Here is a 24,673-nt window from a genome sequence, read left to right as displayed (position 1 = left end):
TATGAATTGCACAATTCTGGGATAATCATTAATATCATTTTTCTTTGATGTATGTAAATATTATTCCCAAAATTACATTTATCATAATTTTTGGTTCCTTTTGACGAGAATCACTCTCTACTTTCTGTTCATCATTAAAAAAAGGGATTATTATAACGAACTACAAACTATTTTATCAGTTTCTTGTATCGTAATGAATAAAGCATCCTTTTTTATACTGTTTGGGTTACCTACAGAAGTGTTTCAACCTGCACAACACTTCAAGTAAACTTTTTTCTACGCAGAATGGGGGGGGGGGAAGGGAAGGGAAACTGGATATTGAAAAAATCTTATTTTAACCTAACTTTCTGTGTGATTTATGAATTGAAGGGCATATTTTATATTTTTTCACCATTTTCGATTTTTTATTCTTTAGAATATATATTTTTTGATTTAGCAATAAATGGAGACAATATAGTCAACTCGCTGATTAAACTTGAAATAATATGTTAAAAATGAACTTCTAACACCAAAAGAAAAAAGATTCCAACATCAGCAAAATTGTGATTATCTGCCAAGAAGAATAAGAAAGACAACAAAACAAAGCACAGGAAATAGAAAGACGAACAAACTTAACGGAAGTAAATATCTTGAAGATTCATGTAATTAAAAAAAAGGTACAAACATGTATATAATGGAAGAAACAGATAACTATTGCTGAAAAAAAAAATATGCACCACAACACATATATTATTTTTTTAAGCAACATTAAAAAAAAAAAAAAAAAAAAAAAAAAAAAAAAAAAAAAAAAAAAAAAAAAAAAAAAAAAAGACCTAAGAGCTCATATGGCACTTATGACGAGGTCGGAGCCAAGAGCTCATATGGTATGAGCTCACGAGGTCCTTCTAAACATCAAAATTCATTAAGATCTAATTACCCACTCGTAAGTTAAAAATACCTCAATTTTTCCTCTCCCATTAGCCCCCCAGATGGTCGAATCGGGGAAAACGACTTTATCAAGTCAATTTGTGCACCTCCCTGAGAAGCCTACCAATTTTCATCGTCCTAACATGTCCAGAAGCACCAAACTCGCCAAAGCACTGAGCCCCACCCCCTAACTCCCCCAAAGAGAGCGGATACAGTCCGGTTACGTCAGTCACGTATCTAAGACATTTATAAGCCTTTTCCAAGATTTCCGGTTTCCACCTCCAACACCCACCAATGTCAACAGATCTGGTCGGAATTTGAAATGAGAGCTCTGAGACATGAGTTCCTTCTATATATTGAATAAAAAAAAAAATTTTTTTTAGCTGAAAGTAAGGAGCAACATTAAAACTTAAAACGGACAGAAATTACTTCGTATATGAAAGGGGCTGCTTCCTCATCAACGCCCCGCTCTTTACGCTAAAGTTTGACTCTTTCTCTCAACTCTGCTTTTTAAAACAGTAAAAAACTGAGGAAATTTTATTAAGATCTGGTCATCCGTTCTTAAGTAAAAGTACCTCAATTTTTCCAAATTAACAACCCCTAGCTCCCCTAAAGAGAACGAATCCGTTCCATGTCAATCACGTATCTATAAGTTGTGCTTATCCTTCCCATCAAGTTTCATCCCAATCTCTCCACTCTAAGCGTTTTCGAAGATTTCCGGTTTCCAAGAATTCCAATTTTCCACTCCAAATCCCCAAATGTCACCGGATCTGGTCGATATTTAAAATGAGAGTTCTAAGCACAAGATCCTTCTAAAGATCAAATCTCATTAAGATCTGATCACCCGTTCGTAAGTTGCAAATTCCTCATTTTTTCTAATTTTTCCGAATTACTCCCCCCACCAACTCCACCAAAGAGAGCGGATCCGGTCCGGTTATTTCCGTCACATATCTTGGACTTGTGCTTATTCTTCCCACCAAGTTTCATCCGGATCTCTCCGCTTTAAGTGTTTCCAAGACTTCCGCCCCCCCCCCCTAATAACACTGGATCAAGTCGGGATTTAGAATAAGAGATCTGAGTTACAAGGTCCATCTAAATATGAAATTTCATTAAGATCCGATCACTCCTCCGTAAGTTAAAAATATCTCATTTTTTCTATTTTTTTTAGAATTAACCCCCCCTCCCTCCCAACTGCCCCAAAGAGAGCGGATCCGGTCCGGTTATTTCCGTCACATATCTTGGACTTCTGCTTATTTTTCCCACCAAGTTTCATCGCGATCCCTTCACTCTAAGCGTTTTCCAAGATTTTAAGGTTCCTCTCCCCCCAAAATGTCATCAGATCCGGTCGGGATTTAAAAAAAGAGCTCTGAGACACGATATCCTTCCAAACATCAAATTTCAGTAAGATCCTATCACTCCTTCGTAAATTAAAAATATCTCATTTGTTTTATTTTTTTCAGAATTAACCCTCCCTCCCCTTCCCCCCAACTTCCCTAAAGAGAGCGGATCCGTCAAAGTTATGTCAATCACGTATCTAGGACTTGTGATTATTTTTTCCACCAAGTTTCATCCCAATCCCTCCCCTCTAAGCGTTTTCCAAGATTTTAGGTCCCCCCCTCAACTCCCCGCAATGTCACCAGATCTAGTCGGGAGTTAAAATAAGAGCTCTGAGACACGAGATCCTTCCAAACATCAAATTTCATTAGGATCCGATCACTCCTTCGTAAGTTAAAAATTCCTCATTTTTTTTTTCAGAATTAACCCTCCCCTCCAACTCCCCTAAAGATAGCGGACTCGTTACGATTATGTCAATCACGTATCTAGGACTTCGATTATTTTTCCCACCAAGTTTCATCCCGATCCCTCCACTCTAAGCGTTTGCCAAGATTTTAGGTTCCCCCTCCCCAACTCCCTACAATGTCACCGGATCCGGTCGGGATTTAAAATAAGAGCTCTGAGACACGATATCCTTCCAAACATCAAATTTCACTAAGATCCGATCACCCGTTCGTGAGTTAAAAATATCTCATTTTTTCTAATTTTTCCGATTTAACCCCCCCCCCCCCCACTCCCCTCCAGATGGTCGAATCGGGGAAACGACAATTTCTAATTTAATCTGGTCTGATTCCTCATACGTCTGCCAAATTTCATCGTCCTATCTTAGCTGGAAGTGCCTAAAGTAGCAAAACCGGGACAGACAGACCGACAGAATTTGCGATCGCTATATGTCACTTGGTAGATACCAAGTGCTACAAAAACCCGGATCTCAACCTAATTTTTTTGAGAATTTTTCAAGTCTTCTTTCAAAATTGTTTAAATAAATATAAATTAAAAATATCCACTATTTAACCCTTTTTTATATTTCCATGATAAGTCGTTAGATCAATGACTGAAACATACAACGATGTTTCATTCTCTTCCTCTCTCTCTCTCTCTCTCTCTTTATATCTCTCTTTATCTCTAAAAATATAAAAAGAGAGATAGAGACCACGAGAGTACAGGGGCGAAGGGGGGGGTTCTAACCTTGATATTCCTCGCGTCGCCGTTTAATCATCATGTCCAAGAACACGTTCTTATCGTCCTTCATTCTCAGAAGACGATCTTTATTTGCAACAGCGATTTTCCTTTCTTCGATTATGTGAGCGACCCTTTCCTTTTCCTCTTTCTGATACTCTTCCTTTTCTTTGACTTGACGAGCTTCGAGCTCCTTCTGAAGAAGTGGTATCTCTTCTTGACGTTTTGCACGTTCCATGTGATCAAATTTCTTTTCTTGAGATTTTAGACGATTAGCAGTCTCTCGACGCTCCTTTTCTAATTCTTCAAGTTGCCTGAAATACACAATAAAAATAATGGATAACTCGGAGGTGAAAATGGAAGATCACCCAAATTCAACTCAACAGACTATAGACTCTTAAAAAAATCAACTGAAATTGGAACACTATAAAACAAAAATAATGGCTAACTCGGAGGTGAAAATGGAAGAGCACCCAAATTACACTCAACAGACAATATATTCTCTGAAAAGAAAAAAAAAATCAATAGAAACTGCGACACTGTAAAAAAAAATAATGGCTAAATCGGAGATGAAAATGGAAAAGCACCCAAATCCAACTCACTACTGATACTACTGATTTTGAAAAAAAATCAACTGGAGTTGGGACATCGTACATACACTTAATGCATTGTGCATCATAAACTTTACCTAAACTAGTATAAAACGAGTAAAAGGCAAAATTATTTATTCCAAAAATTAATCCCAAAATTATTACATTTGAGAAGAGCATTGAATGGGAATTGAATGATGTATTTTTTTTTGCAATTTGATTTTTGTATCAATCAGTGAAAGACAAAATAGAAGCATTGTTTTTACTTCGAAGGACTGAAAAATTCGACAATTTGAGGCGTGTTTCTTCCGTTCTAAATATTCCAAACCGTTTTCAGTTAGTTCGTGGAGAGAGCATTGTTGAGCAACAAAAATATATTATTGACAAGCGTAGTTTACTCAAAATACAAAACTGACAAAACAAAAAAGGTGCACAAAACAGGAGCAGAAAAATCCTTGAGTAGCCTGCAGAAAATAACAGACTAATTTATGTAGCTCTCAAGTCTGAAGATTTTACTTTGAAATCCCGTTTTTAAAAAAAAATTCTAATTTTGCTTCCTGTTCTAATTCCCCCAGCTTCCTCACCTTAAGATGCATGCAGTTCCCTCAGTTAATCTCTATGTTTGTTGGTTTTATTTTTCAAATTTAAATTGTGAATAAAATCCTGATAAAAGATAAATATATAAAATAAAAGATAAAAACAGCTTCTTTGCTATCGTATTTCCCGTTTTATTATACAGTAAAAGACCAAATTTCAGCACTTTTTTTTATGTCGAAGGACAAAACCAAAAACAATTTGAGGCCTGTTCCTTCCATTCCAAAGCCCATAGAAACGCATTAAGATTTCACTAACGATAGCATTTCTTATGCAATGAACTTTCCATATATAATAATTATTACAGCTGCAATTGACTCCATACCTCCGATGTTTTCGGGCTCAGGGACGTCAACTTAATTGTCCGTTTGGTCAAGCAATGCACTTTTGTTCTTTGCAATCAAGTCATCTTTGCCAGGAGGTTCGATATATTAAAATGTCATTTTGCGAGCCTTATTACTTTTTTAAGCAAAACTCTTTATATTTAATGTAAAAACAGCCTAAATAATAAGCATCCTTTGATGACAAAGATTTTAATCAAGAAATTTCCAAAACCGTCAAATTACTCAAAGATCCTTCTTTTGAGCATTTTTGTATTTTCCAACCAGGTAAACTAGAAATTTCTTAGGAACATTTTCTTCATTCTCCAATAAAACGACGGACCATTAATTCAATGACCCTAAATATATCTCTAGAATTTAATAATTGAAAAAATATAGAGAAAACAGGAATAATATTTTAAAACAAAGCAATGTACACAAAAAACAAAATCTCTAAATTATAAAGAAATCCGAATTTTTCGACTTCATGCCAAATAAAACTAAAATTTTGATAACCTCCAAAATCACCATGCAAATAGCACGAATATGTGCAAGAGAATGATACAGTAAGCTGTCTGTAACTCCAAATGTACGAAAAACAACTTAATTTATCGGTTATGTCAATCATGTATCTAGGACTCGAGATTATTTTTCCCACCAAGTTTCATCCCGATCCCTCCACTCTTAAGTGTTTTCCAAGTTTTAGGTTCCCCCCTCGCAACCCCCCCCCCCCCCGATGTCACCAGATCCGGTAGGAATTTAAAATAACAGCTCTGAGACACGATATCTTTCCAAACATCAAATTTCATGGAAATCCAATCGCCCGTTCGTAAGTTAAAAATACCTCATTTTTTCTAATTTTTCAGAATTAACCCCCCCCCCCAACTACCCCAAAGAGAGCGGATCTGTTCCGGTTATGTCAATCATGTATCTAGGACTTGTGCTTATTTTTCCTCTGTTGTGCATATTTGTGCTATTTGCATGGTGCTTTTGAAAGTTATTAAATGTGAATTTCTTTTAATTTTTTTATGTTGTGTCTAGTTTACCTTAATTCTTTTTTTTTCTTTTCTTCTGATAAAAATTTCTGGACGTGAAGTCGAAATATTCGCCTTTCTTTATTATTTGAAGCTTCTTCCTTTTTTTTTCTCCATTGCTTTGTTTTGCAATACTATACGCGTTTCCTATATATTTCAATTTGTTAAATTCTGTAAATGAAAAGGCAGTATGGCATAAGAAATTGCTTATTACGCCATACTGCTATTTCTTTTTAATTAGGAAAGCTCCCCAACAGATATCATAGAGAGAGTTAACTAGAATAATTCAGGAGTAACATGAAAAGACAAGGAATACATTGTGAAGGTGTTCATTGAAGCATGCAGTCTTTATATTATTTACCCTAAATTATTTATTCATATAAAAAGGTTGAGATGATTGATAATTAGAAAATATAAGAAAACAAATTTGCACGCAGAGCCATGAGGTCCAAGTAGCGCAAGTGCTGATATCATGGTGTTCTACCCTCGGCCCGGAGGGCTATACGTAATGGGGTCACATCAACTAACTTCCTGTCTCACATATCTCATTCGCCATATCTCACAGAGAAACGCCGCTAACTCTCTCTATAAGCCAAACAACAGTCACCACCAAGACTCGAACCAACGAGCCCTAGTAAAGGAGGTCAGCCAGCCGACCAAAGGAGGTCCAACATTCCTCTAGGTACTTCTTTGAAGCTAGCTAGACTTTCGCCTTATCTCACAGAGAAACGCCGCTAACTCTCTCTATAAGCCAAACAACAGTCACCACCAAGACTCGAACCAACGAGCCCTAGCAAAGGAGGTCAGCCGGCCGACCATTCGGTCATGGCGGTTAGAAACCATAAATGGGATAACTTATGTACATACCTTGCTAACAGGGTCTCAGGATCAATACTTTCCATCTCAGAGCCAAGTCTTTGAGCCACTTTTTGCCCATGAGCTGACTGGGTCAACTGAGCAATCTTATCCTTAATTTGTTTGGCATTTATGGCCTTGAGTTCGTCTTCTTGGCGTTTCTTCTCCCTTTCTTGTCGTTCTAGATCCAACCGTTTTTGTTCAGCCAAATGTTGGTTGCGAACTGCTTCTTCCTGTTTTTTCTGTTCTTCAACTTCCTGGATTAGAGATTGAAAGTTTTATAGCAAATTTAAAAACGATTGTAAAAAAAAACTCGTTTATACTATATTCCTAGTATTATTAACAACTCATCTTGACACAAAGCCACCCAAGAGTAACAACGCTAGAAACATTTCTTCCCCGTGCCACTTTATTGAGAGCGCCACTAGTTTGCAGAGCTTCCATTGCAAGCGTTACTTGCAATGGCTCTGTCCCCACAAGTATTAAATAAGCAGTCTAACCATCTAAGGAAAGTTGATTGATAGTATAATCATTATTTACTATAGTAGGTCCTCTATGCTAACGATAATTTGAAATGTGTATTGATGTATGGTATAGTCACTCACGAGGTCGTAAACTACGCCAGGCTGTTTTTTTTTCCTTTCATTTACCATTTTTATACAATTTTTTTTATACAACTTTAAAATCTTCCGGCATGGATAATTCCCTTTCGATGATTCTCTTTGTTCTGGAGACTATTAGAGACCAGAAGCACATATAAGTTCACCTAAATATGCAAATACCAATAACAAGCATAAATTCACTTAAAAAAGCAGTAATCGTAACTATCCAGTGTCGTGAAGTATTGAAAAAGGAATTATTCGAACAGAAATCAAAAGTTCTAATGCTCTTTTTAAGAAGCTTTGATATAATAGAATTCTGGCTTTTATTTGACCGAGTTTCGTCTGAGGATTTAAGTTAGGCTCACGAAACAAGGTGTGATCGTTATTCGTTAAATCCGTAGGATTATTAATCGGAAATCTCCCTTTATATAAACAAAAAAAAAACTCCGGTTAATTTGAGCCAGAGTTCCCCATGTGTCGCAAAATTATCAGCGATAATGTACCACTTGATTTGCAAACGACCCTAGAAATTTACATAGAAGCTTTAAAAGCAACCCAATTATCCTACTCTGTCCAGAATCTAAAGATTAGCCCTTTGAAACTAAACATAATGGCATCATGATTTTTTTCTTTAAAAGGTTATAATGTGATACGGAGATATATTTGTCCCTAAACATTCATGTAGTTCATAACAAATTAATCGTTATGACAGACCGCTTATTTCATAAAACTACGGTCTATCTTTGTTGGGGATGAGGGACCAAAGATTTCTAAAATATTACATTTTGGCCCACATTTTCGAGTTTTTCATGGCAGGTGCTTTAGTTAACTATGAAAGGGAAGGATTAATTTAGCCCCTGACTTTATTGAATCTGAAGGATCATGACTGGACTATGTATGCAGAATATATGTTGGGGCGGAGGGGGGTATAGATCCCCCTCTGATCAGTGTGAAAACGGTATTTTAACAAGGAACGTGAATTCTTAAATATCGAAGCACTATGATAAAATCTTACCTCAAGTATAAGGAGTGAATTTGATGAAGTAACGCTCTACCCCAGACCGAGAAAATTCCGCTTTGTTTTTAAACGCTCAGACACACAACCAAGCCCTTTCTCTCAACCATAGTTATAGTAAAGTCAAGCTTCGGTGTCAAGTGGAGTTGGAGTGAATTATAGCCGCTCATATTCAGGATGAACCAGAATACAAAATAGAAAACGAGCATTTATATATATATATATATATATATATATATATATATATATATATATATATATATATATATATATATATATATATATATATATATATATATATATATATATATATATATATATATATATATATAAGTAAAGAAAAACATCAAAACCTAAAACGAACAGAAATTGTCCTGAATAGAAGAGGGGTTTATATTAAGGTTTTGCCCTTTAAGTAACTTATTTTTCTTTTGTAGCTTTCCTTACTATCACAATGCAGTTGTCTCCACTGAAAAAAATAATGCCGAACTCAACCAAAGAGTACGGCTATTCTTTGGTAATGTTTGAACTACAAAGGATTAAGTTCAAGGATTATACCCTTATGAACCTAAGTCCTTACGTACTTTACACACATTCCCGATGGACATCAACTTTAAGTAACTTCCGTACTTTAACCTAGGTACTACGACTTAAAACCTAGAATCAAACACAGTTAAAACTCACCCTTTCACGAGCTTGCTTTTCCATCTCCTCTTTGCGGGCTTCAATGGTTTTCTGTCGAGCCAATATCCCAGCTCTGTCTCTTTGAGCATGGTCGAAGTATTGTTGGACGATTCTGGCACGAATTTCATAGTTTTTCCTCTGTAAAATTTAAAGTTTAAAGTGCTATTTTTGGAAGACGAGGAAGTAAGGTTTCAAACAAGAAATGGAAAAAGAAACAAGAAAAAGGACATAAAAAGAAATAATACAAAAAGAAAAAATTTAAATCTGAAGCCAAAAGAAACTCATTAGAGATGCTGTTTCTTTGGAAGAAATGCTCGTTATCCAACATTCTTAAAATTCACTAAATATGAAGTTGACAAAGAAATCTCAAAAACTTACAAAAATACAATATCAGTCAGATAAATCATAACTCTAAAGCTCAAAAAATAAATTAAGCCCCTCTATGCATATTAAAACATATCATTACATGTTTTGACACAGCATAAAATATTTAGTGGTCTAATTTTTGCAAATTGGCTGTTTAAACTTGGAATCTGGTAATTCGAAGGGCGGATTGTCAAGGGTTAATTAAAAAAGTTTAAGTAAACCAGTCAGCAAAAGCTAATAGTCTATTAAACTTCAGCCATTAAGAAGGTTGGCAAGAGGAATGGAATGCAGAAATACCCCTTCAACTCCCCCCATACCCTAACAGCCAGATTGGCCCCCCACCCCCACCCCAAAAAAATACGTAGCAAGGACAATAGTGCAAGTCTCGAATCTAGTTTGGCTGAGATCGAACAAGCTTTCCCGACATATGGATTGACGATAAGAAATTAGCGACCTCCACCGGCTACAAAAGTAGGATAAGTCCTGGACACCGAAAAGACCTGACAGGGAAACCAACTCTCTTTTTCTTTAAACCATTCCTGGAAGTGCTTACTCACTCCACTTAGAAAACTATAACTTCCCCACACTTCCACGCCCTCCCCCATTTTGATTTTCTTTTTAAGTGCATTTTCAGATAAAAGCATTTTCCATTTATAGATGTTGGGACTCCCCAATTCGCTAGCAAGATAATGTTTTCCTTGTTATGATCCCCATCTAATAAGTTTTTAAATGTCTGTTTTTAATCTTGTCAGTAGAAAGAAATAGTTTAGTCCCAAGAACAGTTATATACAGTGGAAGAGCACCTGTATTTCCCTTTTTATTCTGGACTCTGAAAAATTTCCCATTTACATTAAGTAGAAATTTAGCTCTCTGTTGATGACAAGCTTTTCATATGATAGGTAGAGCTCGTTTTTACTATGTAAATGCTTTTTCTGATTTTAAAAACTTTTTTTTAAATTGACAAAAATTCTGAACGAAAATTGCAGCAGGAATACTAATAATATGAAATAATTTATTTTTACCATTTTAAGAAGCATTAGGTATTTTTTCGAAGACGAAACTGCTTCTCTTTGACGAAAATCAAAAAAGGATCCTTCGATAAGACAGTGACACGGATATAAAGTCTTGGATATTTCGATCACATATAAATAGGCCGTCGTCAGGAGATAAATTGAACTGTTACAATTAAAACGAAAGATATTTGTACTGAAAAAATAATTACTTCCGGATTACAAATGGTTCATTGGCTAAAAGGATTCAAAAACAGGTTTCATTCCAAGTCCTGAGTAAACTTTTCTCCTTAATATTGTTTTTATGTAAGGTGAATTTTAAACGAAGATGGCGCAATCTTCCCCTTATTCCAATTGCAAAAAAAAAAATGTGGGTGAATTTAGTTGTACACTAGTTTGGTGTATAACCCTCACATATACGGCACAGGAAATTTTTTGAAGACCACACTGTCTTTCTGTGAGAACAAATAAAAGATTAAATAGGAATAGTCAATTAGAAGCATTAAAAATCCACAGAGGAATAAATAAAGGAAAAATGAAAATACACAAACAAAAATACAACATAAAAAGAAAGAAACGCCGAAAAATGAATTTATATTAAATTCAAACAAAACTACAACTAGGAAATTAATAAGTGAAAAATAACTATAACTGCAACCTGGTTCAATAACAGCCCTAGCATTAGGAAAAGACTAAAGGAAATGGAACCATGGGAACAAAATTACGTTTTCTGACACAAAAAATTCTTGCAATCAATACTAAGGTTTTATTAATATTAGTTACCGAAAAATACCCCCCGCCCCCCAAAAAAACATTTGGCAACTACATTGATCGCTTACAATCCTAGGGAGCCAACCCGAGAGCATAAACCAGGTAAAAACCCAAAATAGAATCCAAAAGCTCCCTAGTGTAGAACGTACGAGCATTGCTTCTTAATGTTCCAGAAGTATGCTATTGCTTCTGGAGTAGTATTGTTATTGTGTTAGTTTTTTTCGTTTCATTTTTATATGACACGCCAGTTTGATTCATCGCTGTATGTTTTTTATAATGTACTCATGCTTTTACTTACGCCCTCATTTTAATTCATTTTACTTATATTACTACTTTTGCTTACATTTCACTTATGTACTTATGTTTGAGTACTTAAGTATTCATTTAGTTTATTGTACTCATTTAATTTGACAGGCCAGTTTGGTTCATCGCTGTAGGCTATGTTTTAACATTGCAATAATGTACTTTTTTGTTGTTGTTGTTTTTTGTATACAATGTAGGCTAGCTGACAGAAGGCAATAAGTTCGGTAGTTTTTTATGTTGTGGGAGTTTGATTGATAATAAAGTACTATGCATTCATTCATTCATGTAACTTTCATATTTTTATTAATAAAAACGCGACTTACTTCACGTTGCTCATTCTGGACTGTAGATAAGAAATCAGTTAAAGTGGTTGACACATTGATCAACTGAGTGCGAAAAACTTCAGATGGCATAGGCTGTAAGGTCGGACCCTCTTCAATTTCTTCTCTTTGGCACTCAGCCAAGTCTGTACCGAAGTGAATACATTCATTACGATGGTCAACACGAATTTGCATATCATTGTGACGAACAGCATTGACAATTACACGCTCAAGACTGAAGAAGTCACTGAAAACAGCCAAGTTCAGCAGATTGGAATAGCTTATATTATCATAAATTTGAGCCAACTAGAAAACAGACATATCGAAAATATTAATATACATGTTGAAATATTGATATACATGTTAATACATATTGATATACATGTTAGTATATTGAAAATATTTGAGTGATAATAGTTTCTATGACTGAGCTGGCTAATAACGACAAACTTAGAAAAAAAAAAAAAAACTGAGGTATTAAGGTTAAACGATACCGCTGAGTTTTCCTCATCACATTTCCTTTTTTCTCCGTTGACAGACGGACGATAAACATCAGACCGAAGTAATTGGGATTTCTCTCGCTAGCCTTGTCCTGTTGAAGTCAATTTTAAACCTTTAATTTTTCGTTTATGTGCCAGTGCCTCAACACACTGACTATTGATTTATTTGTACGTGCTGTGTGCTGAAACTGAACAGTTGGTCCCACTACGGTAAGGAAATTTTTGTTGTTTTTAAGCGAAGAGTTGGAAAGGTAAAGGTGTGAGAAATTTCACTTGTTTTTCTGGGCTTTTCCAAGTGTGATTGATTATATTTTGACAGATGTTCCCCTTTGACATCTCTGTTTGGATTTCGAAGTGATAGCAGTGGTAGGTTCGGATCACTTGCCTGTTAGAGCTATTTTTGAATGGGCTAGTTCTAAGAAACTAGCGGCTAATAGTGAAAGGGAGAAAAACGCAGGAAAAATGAGGACTTAGGGGTTAGAAAGGCACTGAAAGTAACAGGAGAGAAAGAGAAAGTTTTTCAGAGTATGATGACGAGTGAAAAAGTTCAGCAGGAATTAGATAAATGTTTAGTTTTATTAGGTGATGGAAAAATAGAGCAGTCGTTAGCATTAATGAATGATGTTGTATATGAAGTAGGTTCAAAATTAAACTGCAGAGTTAAGAATGATATTAAGAATGGATATTTTGATGATGATTGTGAAAGGAAATGCCAGGTAGTTTTAGAGGCATTGCAGAAAGCGAGGGACAGCATAGGTAGTAGGGAAAAGACTAGATTTTATATGAATTATAATCTGATTCAGAGTGAGTATAAAAATGTTGAAGATTAAGAAAAAAGAGCAGGAAATTAGGACAGGAGAGAAACTGAGAAAAGATTATAGAGAAGGGGATATTAGGACCTTTTGGCGTATAGTTAAAAATTCTATAGGAGGAATAGAGGCTTATGATGGTATACCAGCAGTAGATTCTTGGTGTACATATTTAGAGAAGAGAAAAAATTAAGTGATTAGGGACAAAGGAGGAACAGTTTGAGTGTAGATCTGGTCTCCTCAGTACGCGACGTAGTTGACAGGCTAATGAAAGAATGTGATTACGATTTGGTTGCTCCCATCCAGGTAAGCGAAGTTTGGGAGACAACGAAAAGAATGAGAGGCAGGTTTGCTCTACGTATAGATGGAATACCAACCGCACTTTGGAAGTGGGGACGGGTGTGGCTGCTGCCTGTTATAGCAGGGATGTTTTCCAGTATATTGAACACTGCACAATGCCCCCTGTCTTGGGCTACGTCTATTCTAGTGTCGTTATTTAAAAAGGGGTTAGATTAGACCATGGCAATTATAGAGGTATAAGCCTAAGTAATGTGCCTAGTAAGGTTTTTGCTAAGATACTATGTCGTAGGATAGACCAAAATAGAATTTTATCCGATTCAAAAGCAGAGTTCAGAAAAGGCTTTAGTCCAATAGATCAGATTTTTATTTTAATAGGGATGATTAGGAAACAAGTTAGGAGAAAAGAGGGCAGGCTATTTGTTGCATTTTTGGATTTAAAAGGGACGTTTGACGGAGTGGATAGAAGTTTAATGATAGAGTCGCTTGGGTTTATTAGGATTAGACTTGGTGTTAAGAAAGTATGTACAAAACCCCCCAAGGCTATTTTCATTGTATACTAATGATTTTGAAGAATATTTGATAGGCAGAGGCGCCCCAATAATTAAACTTTCAAGTGCAAGCGTTATGGCATTACTTTTTACGGATGACATAGCATTAGTAACGGAAAGTTAAGAAAATTTTCAACAACTGCTAGATCTAGCATCTTCTTATTTTAGGAATAAGAAACTAGTATCAAACGTAAAGAACTTGGTGGTGATGGTTTTTAGGAAAAGCTGAGAACAGATTGATTCGCCGTGTCAGTTTACGTGGTAAGACACTAGACCGTGTAGATAAATTTCAGTACTTAGGTTGTAGGCTTTCGTCAGATGGGAAATAGAAGAAGCATCTCAAGATGGTAGAAAGTAAGGGAAATAGACTATTAGGAATGTTAAGTAAAAGTAGTATTAAGGAAATTAAGGATGTAGGACTGCTAAAGTATATTTCTAATGCTAGGGTTAGATCGGCTTTGCATTACGGGGAGGAGCTTTGGGGGTTTAATTTAGAAAGAATACAGTTGAGGCTTCGTAAGCGTATGTTAGGCCTTGATAAGAAGTCTAGTGGGTTAGTGCTGAAAGGCGATATATGAATAAAGTGTATGAGGCAGAGTATGTTAATTAGTATGGTTAAATATTGGGAAAGGGTGTCATCGATAGAAGATAAAAAGCTAGTTAAACAAGCATTTTTATTGATGCTTCAAGATAGGAGGAAGAATTCGTGGCCAAATCAGGTGAAGAATATATTAGACCGTGTGGGGCTAGGTAATTGCTGGAATGAGGGAAAGGGGATAGGAGATATGGTAGGGACTATATCTAGGTCAGTTGCTACTAGGCTGGAGTCTCAGGAAGTTCAGGTTTGGCGAGCTGAAAAGGCCATCTCATCGTCCCTTGGGATATATGCGGAGGATATATGGGATATATATCGTGATGACTTTCTTAAATAATTCGTGTCTTTTCAGTCATAGTTTTGTTACTGTATTTTTTCGCTTGTTTTGTGTATGTCACCATGGCCCAATTTGGCTTTCGTGTGAATAAATTTATATATCCATCTATCTACGAATGCCACTTATAGTCATAAAAGAAATTTTGTTATTCAGCTGCGAAATAAAAAACAGAAAAACTTAAGCCTTATATTTGCTACTCTCCGACTATTTTAGAAAACCAATTTTATAATTTTATCATATAAGAAATCTGTTTCTAGTCAATTTCAACATTTTATATCCACAGATTTTGAATTATCTAAACGTACCAAAAGAAAATGGACTCTAGTATAAAGTCAATAGAAAATAAAGCCAAACTATGGCTCCAAATATGGAATGAATGTGGTCGGCCATGTTTTAAGTGTGTAGCTGATCTCAAACGTAAAACTAAAACCGAAAATAAGCGTTATCTGAGGTCGGCACGTTACCGCGGTATGGATTTCCCTGAGTAGGAAAGATATGCGAAAAGTGATCAATCCTGACAAGTTAAATGATAATACTGTGACAAGTAACTGCCTTCCACCTTCAACTTGGTATAAACATTATTCTTTGATTTTTTCGGTGATTAACTATTCAGTGCATTCTGTATATACTCGCCTCCTTACCTCCCCCCCCCCATCGACTTTAGTGCAACGCTTTCCCGACGCCCTATAGTGCCCATATCTTTTTCTTCCGTAATTGATACTGTGAAAACTTTAAAATTTGATTCAATAGATAAGGATGCTATTTCTAAGATGCATATGCCGATTGACTGCACCCCCCCCCCCTTATATCTTACCTTCAGCTTCTTTTTCAAATGTGTCTCTGTACTTTAAGAGCACCTGGGAGTTTTCTGTATGGCACTCTTTCATCAATTTTAAAAACGGGAAAGTCACCGACTGATTGTTCTTGCTATCGACCTATTATTGTTCTTGTGACATTAGCAAGGTTTTTGAGTATATCCTTCTACAACTTCTGACTAAAAATGTTAATGAGGGTGAGAAACAATTTGGTTTTCGGCATGGGGTGGGTTGTCAGCATGCGCATAAGATTCTGTCTTCTTTACTGGTTGATAATTCTTCCAAGGGAAACGGTCTTTATATTTGTGCTTCGGATCTTTCGCAAGCGTTTGATAGTGTGGTCCTTAGCCAGCTCCTTTTCTTCTGTATAATTCTGGGGTTAATCTCTCTGTTATAATGCTTCTTAGGTTTTGGTATCAAAATTCTTTCTTCAATTAAGATCCGCACCAGACACTATTATAAAGGTACGAGTGCAGATCAGGACACTGATCTGTCCCCTACGCTTTTTAAGATTTGTATTTCTAGTGTGCTGGCTAAGATTTCAGGTACACACCTTTCTGGTCTTGCGGATGTTTCTTATCTTGCGTATGCTTACGAGTTGCTTCTGATTAGCCGTTCCAAAAAGGGTCTTTCACAAATGGTCTCTATAATTTCTGCTGTTTTCTCTGACATTGGCCTTTCACTTAATATAGATACAAGTGTTTCTTCCCTATAACTGTACTATTTCTACTCCCTTTCACTGTAATAACTTCACTATCCCTCTTGTTTTCGTTGATTTTGTGTACTTGTTTATGTATCGTGTGGGTGATAAATAAATTAATTAATTAATTAAAAGGTAATACCTTAGGAAAAACACAATGGAAAATAAAGACACTGCTACATTTCAAAGTAACTTCCTGAGCATTAGGCTCTACAGCTATCATGATATTCGAGTATTCAAGTAAATCTAGAATAAAAACTGGAAATATAAGAGAAAAACAGGAGGGAAGACGTTTTGCGGATGTGGCATGACAGATTCCCGAAGATTGTCCTTATGGTCAACTGTCTAGGACTAAACAGAAAGCAGGTCGCCCGTGGTTGGGGTGGCAGGATGTCATAGAGAAAAAATGAAGGGAAATGGGAACTCCCTGGGGGGGAGTGTAAAGAGGGGGGCTTTGAATAGATTAAGATGGAGGTGTTTGTGTAGCTGTGTTGGCCTCAGGCGGCTTAGTGCTGCGGTGAGTTATTAATAATAATGTAAAAATAATAGAATCCTTCCAACAGTAACATCATTACCAAGTCAGTAAATTCAACAGGATCATTTATTATTTAATATTTTCTAATTCTGATGATAGGGGGGGGGGGTAAACTAAAGAGAGCCTACTCCACTTCACGACTACGTCCTTTCTTCGTAAGATACCATATTAATATAATACTGTAACATCCTTTACCTGTTTCACAAGTCTAGTCAGAGTTATATCTTGTAGAGCTGGAATATATTCTCGCAAGTCCTTCATCAAGCGCTCTTCTGACGTCCTCATAAATTGAAGGGAGCCATCTACACGAACACAAATCTTCAATGGTTCAAAATCAACCTCCAGAGCATCATAAAGCTCCTTCAATTTTGGATGAACATAGTTGACAACATTGTAGCGGCCCAAGTCTTTAATAAGTCCAGCGCGGGTGGGTGGCTGTTGCAGGTAGAGAAGCTGTGCGAGTCTCTGCTGTTTCTCCATGGCGCTCTTTTCTGTCTCAAAGAAGCGGTCAAACTCAGGGTGCGCTGATGGCAGTGGAATGGCCAAAGTGGCGACAAGAACACGGGTAGCAAGACTAAACATAAAAGAGATCACAAAATGAATAGAGTTTCAATCAAAAGAACAGATTCTAGTGTCAAGAAAATTATTGTACATCTTCTTAAAAAATGAAGAAAACATTTTTAAGGACACTTCCAATGAAAATTACGAGTTTTTAAGGAAAACAGATACCTGAAGAAAGGAAGATAGATAACAAAGATTCTTTTTTTTTAATTACAAACGTTGTGGCACTAAGACACTAAATACTAAAGAGCCTGATATGCCATCAGTCAATATTTTATTCAAGTTCTCCCCAAGGAAAAAAGGCTGTTGAACTTCATTTTAAAGCAATCGACCGACAGGTTTTCAGATAGAACCTCCCTGGTTTTCAGATAGAACCTCCCATTCCAAATCGGGGAGATATATCTTACACAGTGGTTCTTTCAGTAATCATGGTCCTTCTTGTAGTTAGTCCAATCATACCAAGTTTCTGGGTAGTTGCCCTATTTACTTGGTAGATGGCGGTATACGAAGAAGATGCATCTGCCATCTGATGGCAGATGGCGGTATACGAAGAAGATACATTAGCCATCTGATGGCAGATGGTGGTATACGTCGGAGGGATGTTGATCGCTGCACTTCTAGAAAACAGCCATTGAGAACGCATCAGATTTCTCAATAAGAGGTTATAGACGTACCGACTGGAGCAATAATTCGATCTTATTACAGGTTCTTTGAAGTGAAGTCAGTAGGCTTTTAAAAGCCGTTGAAAAAAAATGTGCTTCTAAGACTTTTTAACAAGAAAAAGCAAGAAGGAAGAAAAAAGCTTCAAAGCATGATAATTTAATGCTCAAGAGGAATTTTAAATTTATGAATACCAAAGTAAGACTTTTATATAAAGATTAATTTGAAAGGGGGAAACAATGGATGTAAAATTTTTGAATAAACTCGTCATATTTTCAATTGAAATTACAAGTAAAAAGATTCAGTAAATTAGCACACTTCGACGTGAAATCTTTCTATAAGATTTTGCATTGTATTTGTTTAGAAAAAGTGAGTACGGGAGCATAACTTTAAAAAAAGAAGAAAATTCTAAAGCACAGCTCGTGTTTCCGAAAAAAAGTTATTTTTTCTCTCTCCTCTGCTAAAATTCACCAATAAAAAAGCAGAGATGATTTATTCAAATGTTTTCTTCTTTTCATCTATGCAACCTTAGCCTAGTTCCTGCGTTCTAAAATAGTTTGGAGAAGTGGAAAATACGTTAAAATACTAAATGTACAATTTCGGGAGAATTTTTGCAAAAAAAGCAGCATTCACGCAATTTTCATGATTTGAAAAGTGCAAGAGATCACACCTCTCCCCAACGGTAGCCCAAACAATAGGATTTAGCTTTAATACTAACTCTTGCAACTCTTCAGCAGTGATATTCTTCTTGAGACTCTTAGAAAGCTGAAACAATTTAGAAAGCGCAGTTGCATGGAACAATTGATTTCCTGCTTTCCAAAGAACCAAAGCCAGTTTTTCATAATAATGCGCCAACATTTTCGGCAATGGAGTCTTCTTTGACAGTACCGTAAACTCATGAATATCTTCAATAGCCTAAAATAAAGATTCTGTCAAAGACAAGAAATAAATAAATAGCAACAATTAGAACATAAAGCAAAGAGTAAGGGAGTAAATAATGACGAAGACCACACTGCCTTTCCATAATATAATAACAAAAGCGAGAATAATGAGGACTTTTTTCCCAAGACAGTGAATCAACAAAACCTATTTGAATATTTCGGCCCTATATCTAAGGGCCGTCTTCAGCAAAGAAAAAATAAAAAACAATAAAATACTTACAATAAAAATTCTCAGTTAAAAATCTATTTTTTTTTTTTTTTTTTTTTTTTAAATAGCCTTGGCATCATTACTTCTTAACGAAAAGTTCAGCCAAGACTGTCTGATAAAAGCTAACATTTTGCAAGATCAAAAGATCAAAGATCAAATGGCAGAATCACTCCACAGTTGTACAATAAATTCCTCCCTCGTGGTGTTTTATGCTCAAAGTTTTATGGATTACCAAAATTGCACAATCAAGGCATTCCTCTAAGACCCATTGTAGCTAGTACAAAATCACCTGCCTCAAACATTGGAAAATGGTTATGCACTGCATTTAAACCATTGCTTCACTCCCAAAAATCTTATATAAAAAATTCAGTTGATCTTGTAGAAAAATTGAAACAAATAAGACATTTGTGAAAATTCCATATTAAGCAGCTTTGACATAGTTTCTATGTATACTAGTATTGATGTTTCAAAATCTGAACAATTATTACAAAATAAACTGGAAAACAATTACCATCTAATTGAAGAGTCAGCAATAGGTCTAGACATTGATGTTCTCATGCATTTGGTTAAATTATGTAACAGATATTCCATGCACTTCCAGTTTCGAGATTCATATTACAAACAGGTAAGGGGCCTTCCTATGGGAGCACCTCTATCAGGCCTAGTCGCAAATATTTTCGTCGAGAATCTTGAAAATTGGGCCCTAGATTCGTATTTTCTTAATCATGTGTTTTGGGGACGTTTCATGGACGACGTAATTTCAGTTTGGAATTATGGCGAAAGTGAACTTAAAGGTTTTCTAGAACATTTAAATACTTACGATAGAAACCTGCAATTCACTCTAGAGACCGAAAGAGATGGAAAAATACCTTTTTTAGATGTATTGATAATACGCAGTGTGAATAAACTTGAATTTACGGTTTACAGAAAACCTACGCATAATAATAGATACCTTCACTTCAAATCTAACCATCCTCCACAGGTTAAAAGAGGTGTGTTAATATCTCTTGTGGATAGAGTACTTAATATCTGTTCAGAGCCGTATGTTAAAAAAGAATTAAATTTTATTCCAGACATACTTTTTGGCAACGGGTACCCAATTTCTCTCATAAATACTGTTATTGCTCAAAGATTAAAGATACATTCTTCTGAAGCCTTAAATCCCACACCAGTAAATGATTCAAATAAACCCACAAGCACGATTTACCTACCTTATATTCCGAAAATTACTTCAAAACTGAAAAAAGTTTGTTTAAAGAACAATTTACGTGCTGTATTCACAAGCAATTTAAGTATAATGAATCTTGTCAATTCTGGTAAGGATAAAACCCCAATTACTCGTCTACGAGGGGTGTATCAAATACCATGTAGTTGTGGAAATTATTACATTGGTCGAACCCACCAAAATTTAGGAACAAGATTACAGCAACACAAAGAAAGTATTGAAAAAGCATTAAAATATAAAAATAACTCCATATCTTTCGATTCAGCTCTAAGTAATCATATTTTTGAAAATCCAGACCATTATATTCTATTTGACGAAACAATTCTAATTAGCGATGACCTAGGAATCAAACAAACTGTCCGTGAGGCAATCGAAATCAAACGAAACTTAAATAATAACACATCCCTAAATAGAGACTTGGGTGAATACACACTCAACCCTATGTACACAAAATTAATTATAGAAAATAATCTAATTCAAAATAAAACAAAAATAGGAACGAACAAAAACAAGCCCAATATCAAAAGAACTATCAGATTAGCTGCAGAGAAGGCAAATATCGCAATAAGAAATCATTCCAATTTTTAATAAATACAGTTAGTGAAATGAATGAACCTTTTTATCTTGCAAAATGTTAGCTTTTATCAGACAGTCTTGGCTGAACTTTTCGTTAAGAAGTAATGATGCCAAGGCTATTTTAAAAAAATGGATTTTTAACTGAGAATTTTTATTGTAAGTGTTTTATTGTTTTTTATTTTTTCTTTGCTGAAGACGACCCTTAGATATAGGGCCGAAATATTCAAATAGGTTTTGTTGATTCACTGTCTTGGGAAAAAAGTCCTCATTATTCTCGCTTTTGTTGTTATAGAGAAAGGGAGCTATAAATATTTGAATATGGTTCACGAATATTTAAAATCTACTCAGAGCAACCATTATTTAACAAACTTAATAACATCTCTCGCAACTGTGGAGTGCACAGTAAATATATGGCCGCAATTTCTTAGTTAAGTTTTATGTAAATCAATTTTTATAATTATTTTTGACCAAAACTCTACTTAGAGAATTAGGTATGGCAAAAATCGGTATGGGCAAAAATAGGTATGGGCAAAAATCGGGAACGTTTACTTTGAGAATCGGATACGGGGGCAGAGATGAAGATAAACAACAGAAAAATTGTGGTTCACAAATACTTCTAATTCTATTCAGGGCAACCATTATTTAACAAAATCCAAAACCAAAGCAAACTAGATTATGAGACATTGAATCACATCTCTTGCAACTTTGGAGTGCAAGTGAAATATATGGCCACAATTTACCTGTCAAGTTCTATGTACATCAATTTTTAGAATTGTTCTTGCCAAAAAAATTGCTTTGAAAATTAGGTATAGGGGCATAATGGAAAACATCTACTTTGTGAATTGGATGTAGGGCAGAACTGAAGAAAAAACAACAGAAAATTGTAGTACACACACATAATTTAATTCTATTCAGAGCAACCATTATTTAACAAACTCAAAAAACAAAGCAAACCGGATTATGAGAAACTGAGTCACATCTCTTGCAACTGTGGAGTGCAAGTGAAATATATGGCCGCAATTTACCAGTTAAGTTTCATGTAAATCAGTTTTTAGAATTGTTTTCGCCAAAAACTTTGCTTGGAGGATTAGATACGGGGACATTGATGGAAAACATATAACTTTGAAAATTGGATATATGGGCAGAACAACAGAAAATTGTGGTTCACAAATAATTCAATTCTACCCAGAGCAACCATTATTTAACAAACTCAAAAAACAAAGCAAACCGGATTATTAGACACAGAATCACATCACTCGCAACTGTGAAGTGCAAGTGAAACATATGGCCGCAACTTACCAGTTAATTTTCATGCAAATCGATTTTTAGAATTGTCTTTGACGAAAACTTTGCTGAGAGAATTAGGTATGGGGACATAAATGGAAAACATATAACTTTGAGAATTGGATATGGGGGCAGAGCTGAAGAAAAAACAACAGAAAAGTATGGTTTATAAATAACTCAATTCTACTTAGAGCCGTTATTTAACAAACACATCAAACAAAGCCAACTAGATAATGAGACACTGAATCGTAGCTCCTGCATATATAGAGGACAAATTATATCAATAATCACAATTTCCCAGCTAAGTTTCATGTAACTTGCTGTTGACATAAGACTTGCTTATTGAATTATACATTGGGGGCCTAGTAGTACTAGTGCTACTAAAAACTCACCACAGCAACAACCCACTTGGAGCCTATACATCCACGCACGTTCCTCCTCCATCCCAATCTATTCAAAGCCTTCCTCTTTACACCCTCCCATGACGTTCTGTTTTCTTTAAATCTTTCCTTACGACATCCTCCCACCCAGACCGAGGATGACCTGGTTTTTATTTAACCCTGAGAAAAAATACCGGTTAAGTTTCATGTAACTTGCTTTTGACATAAGACTTGCTTATTGAATCATATATTGGGGGCGTAGTACTACTAGTGCTACTAAAAACTCACCACAGCACCAACCCACTTGGAGCCTATACATCTACGCACGTTCCTCCTCCATCCCAATCTATTCAAAGCCTTCCTCTTTACACCCTCCCATGACGTTCTGTTTTCTTTAAATATTTCCTTACGACATCCTCCCACCCAGACCGAGAATGACCTGGTTTTTATTTAACCCTGCGAAAAAATAGCCGTTAAGTTTCATGTAACTTGCTTTTGACTTAAGACTTGCTTATTGAATTATATATATTGGGGGCGTACTACTACTAGTGCTATTAAAAATTCACCACAGCACCAACCCACTTGGGGCCAACACAGCTACGCACGTTCCTCCTCTATCCCGATCTATTCAAAGCCTCCCTCTTTACACCCTCCCATGACGTTCTGTTTTCTTTAAATCTTTCCTTACGGCATCCTCCCGCCCAGACCGAGGATGACCTGGTTTTCGCTTAGCCCTAAGAAAAAATTTACTTTGAGAATATAGTATGAGGCATAACTGAAAAAAACTGTAAACTTTTGGTTAAGTCTTGAAGAATAATAATATACTGAGCAACAACCCCTGCAACTTTAGGGTGCACATGAGGTCTATGACCGCATTTTACCTGGCAAGTTCCATGTAAATTGCTTTTGACATAAAATTTACTTAAAAAATTGGGAATAAGGGTAAAATTGGGAGGAAAAACAGATAAATGTGGTGAGGTTGTCATTTTGATACATAGTGAATAAAAATATATTACTTTGTCTTTGACATATAGTTTGACATATAGGATGCAAGGAAATGTTTCGACCAATCGTCTCCCCTATATCCCTATCCCCTATGATGGAAAAAAAGAGCTGTCAAGACGATATATCAGAAACAGATTGTCAAGAATTGACAAAAGACGTTTAAAAAAAATAAAACCATTAACACCGAACATAAACAGTCGAAAATCACCAAATCATTCACAAAATATCCACAGAAGAGCAGTAAATAGACTTAGTTAACAAGAAATCAGTTAGTCTAGCATCACCTTTCTTTTGTCTATTCTTCTAATTCTTCAGTCCATGACCAACTCAATGTAGTTATAAAATACTATCAGCATAATAATGTGTTTTCAAAACCTCATTTCGGTTACTTGGAGCGACGTAATCACCAGAACTATCACTATAGGCTCTACCCCATCCATTATCATTTTACACGTCACTTATGACGTATCCCGTCTAGAACAGGCTATATTATTTTGACTGAAATTATCTTTGATCGACTTTTTAAAACCCTCTTAATTTATTAGCAAATGAATTCTAATTTACTATTCTATGCTGAAAATCGCTTCTTGTCTTCTTTATGTCTTCACCAAGATCGCTGTAATATATGTCAGATTCCTGAGAGGCGGAATCTATAATAGTCACATAAAAATTCGCATGAAAATACAAAAAAAAAAATCCGGTCCCCTATTTCATTTACTTTTGAGCTTTCTATTTACTTGTTAATAATTTGATGGTCAGGAGAATTTCAAAATTCTTCTAATTCCTATAAAGCATAAACAAAACGAGACA

The 24,673-nt window shown here is 35.6% G+C and overlaps 1 protein-coding gene across 4 annotated transcripts in view; it reads right to left on the bottom strand.

The window, feature by feature from the left end:
• The window catches only part of LOC136026893 (eukaryotic translation initiation factor 3 subunit A-like), an 82,389-nt gene that overhangs the window by 24,785 nt on the left and 32,931 nt on the right, over positions 1–24,673 (bottom strand). For all 4 annotated transcript variants that reach the window (XM_065703703.1, XM_065703702.1, XM_065703704.1 and 1 more), the window contains 6 exons: positions 18,963–19,159; positions 17,219–17,597; positions 11,888–12,190; positions 9,115–9,252; positions 6,826–7,070; positions 3,430–3,734 (listed from right to left, as the gene is read on the bottom strand). In XM_065703703.1, the coding sequence (XP_065559775.1) occupies positions 3,430–3,734; positions 6,826–7,070; positions 9,115–9,252; positions 11,888–12,190; positions 17,219–17,597; positions 18,963–19,159 (1,567 nt within the window). The remainder of the gene's footprint in view (positions 1–3,429; positions 3,735–6,825; positions 7,071–9,114; positions 9,253–11,887; positions 12,191–17,218; positions 17,598–18,962; positions 19,160–24,673) is intronic.

This window comes from Artemia franciscana, chromosome 5, assembly GCF_032884065.1.
Source record: "Artemia franciscana chromosome 5, ASM3288406v1, whole genome shotgun sequence".
NCBI classification, from domain to species: domain Eukaryota; kingdom Metazoa; phylum Arthropoda; class Branchiopoda; order Anostraca; family Artemiidae; genus Artemia; species Artemia franciscana.
This window is presented reverse-complemented; position numbering and strand designations above follow the sequence as displayed.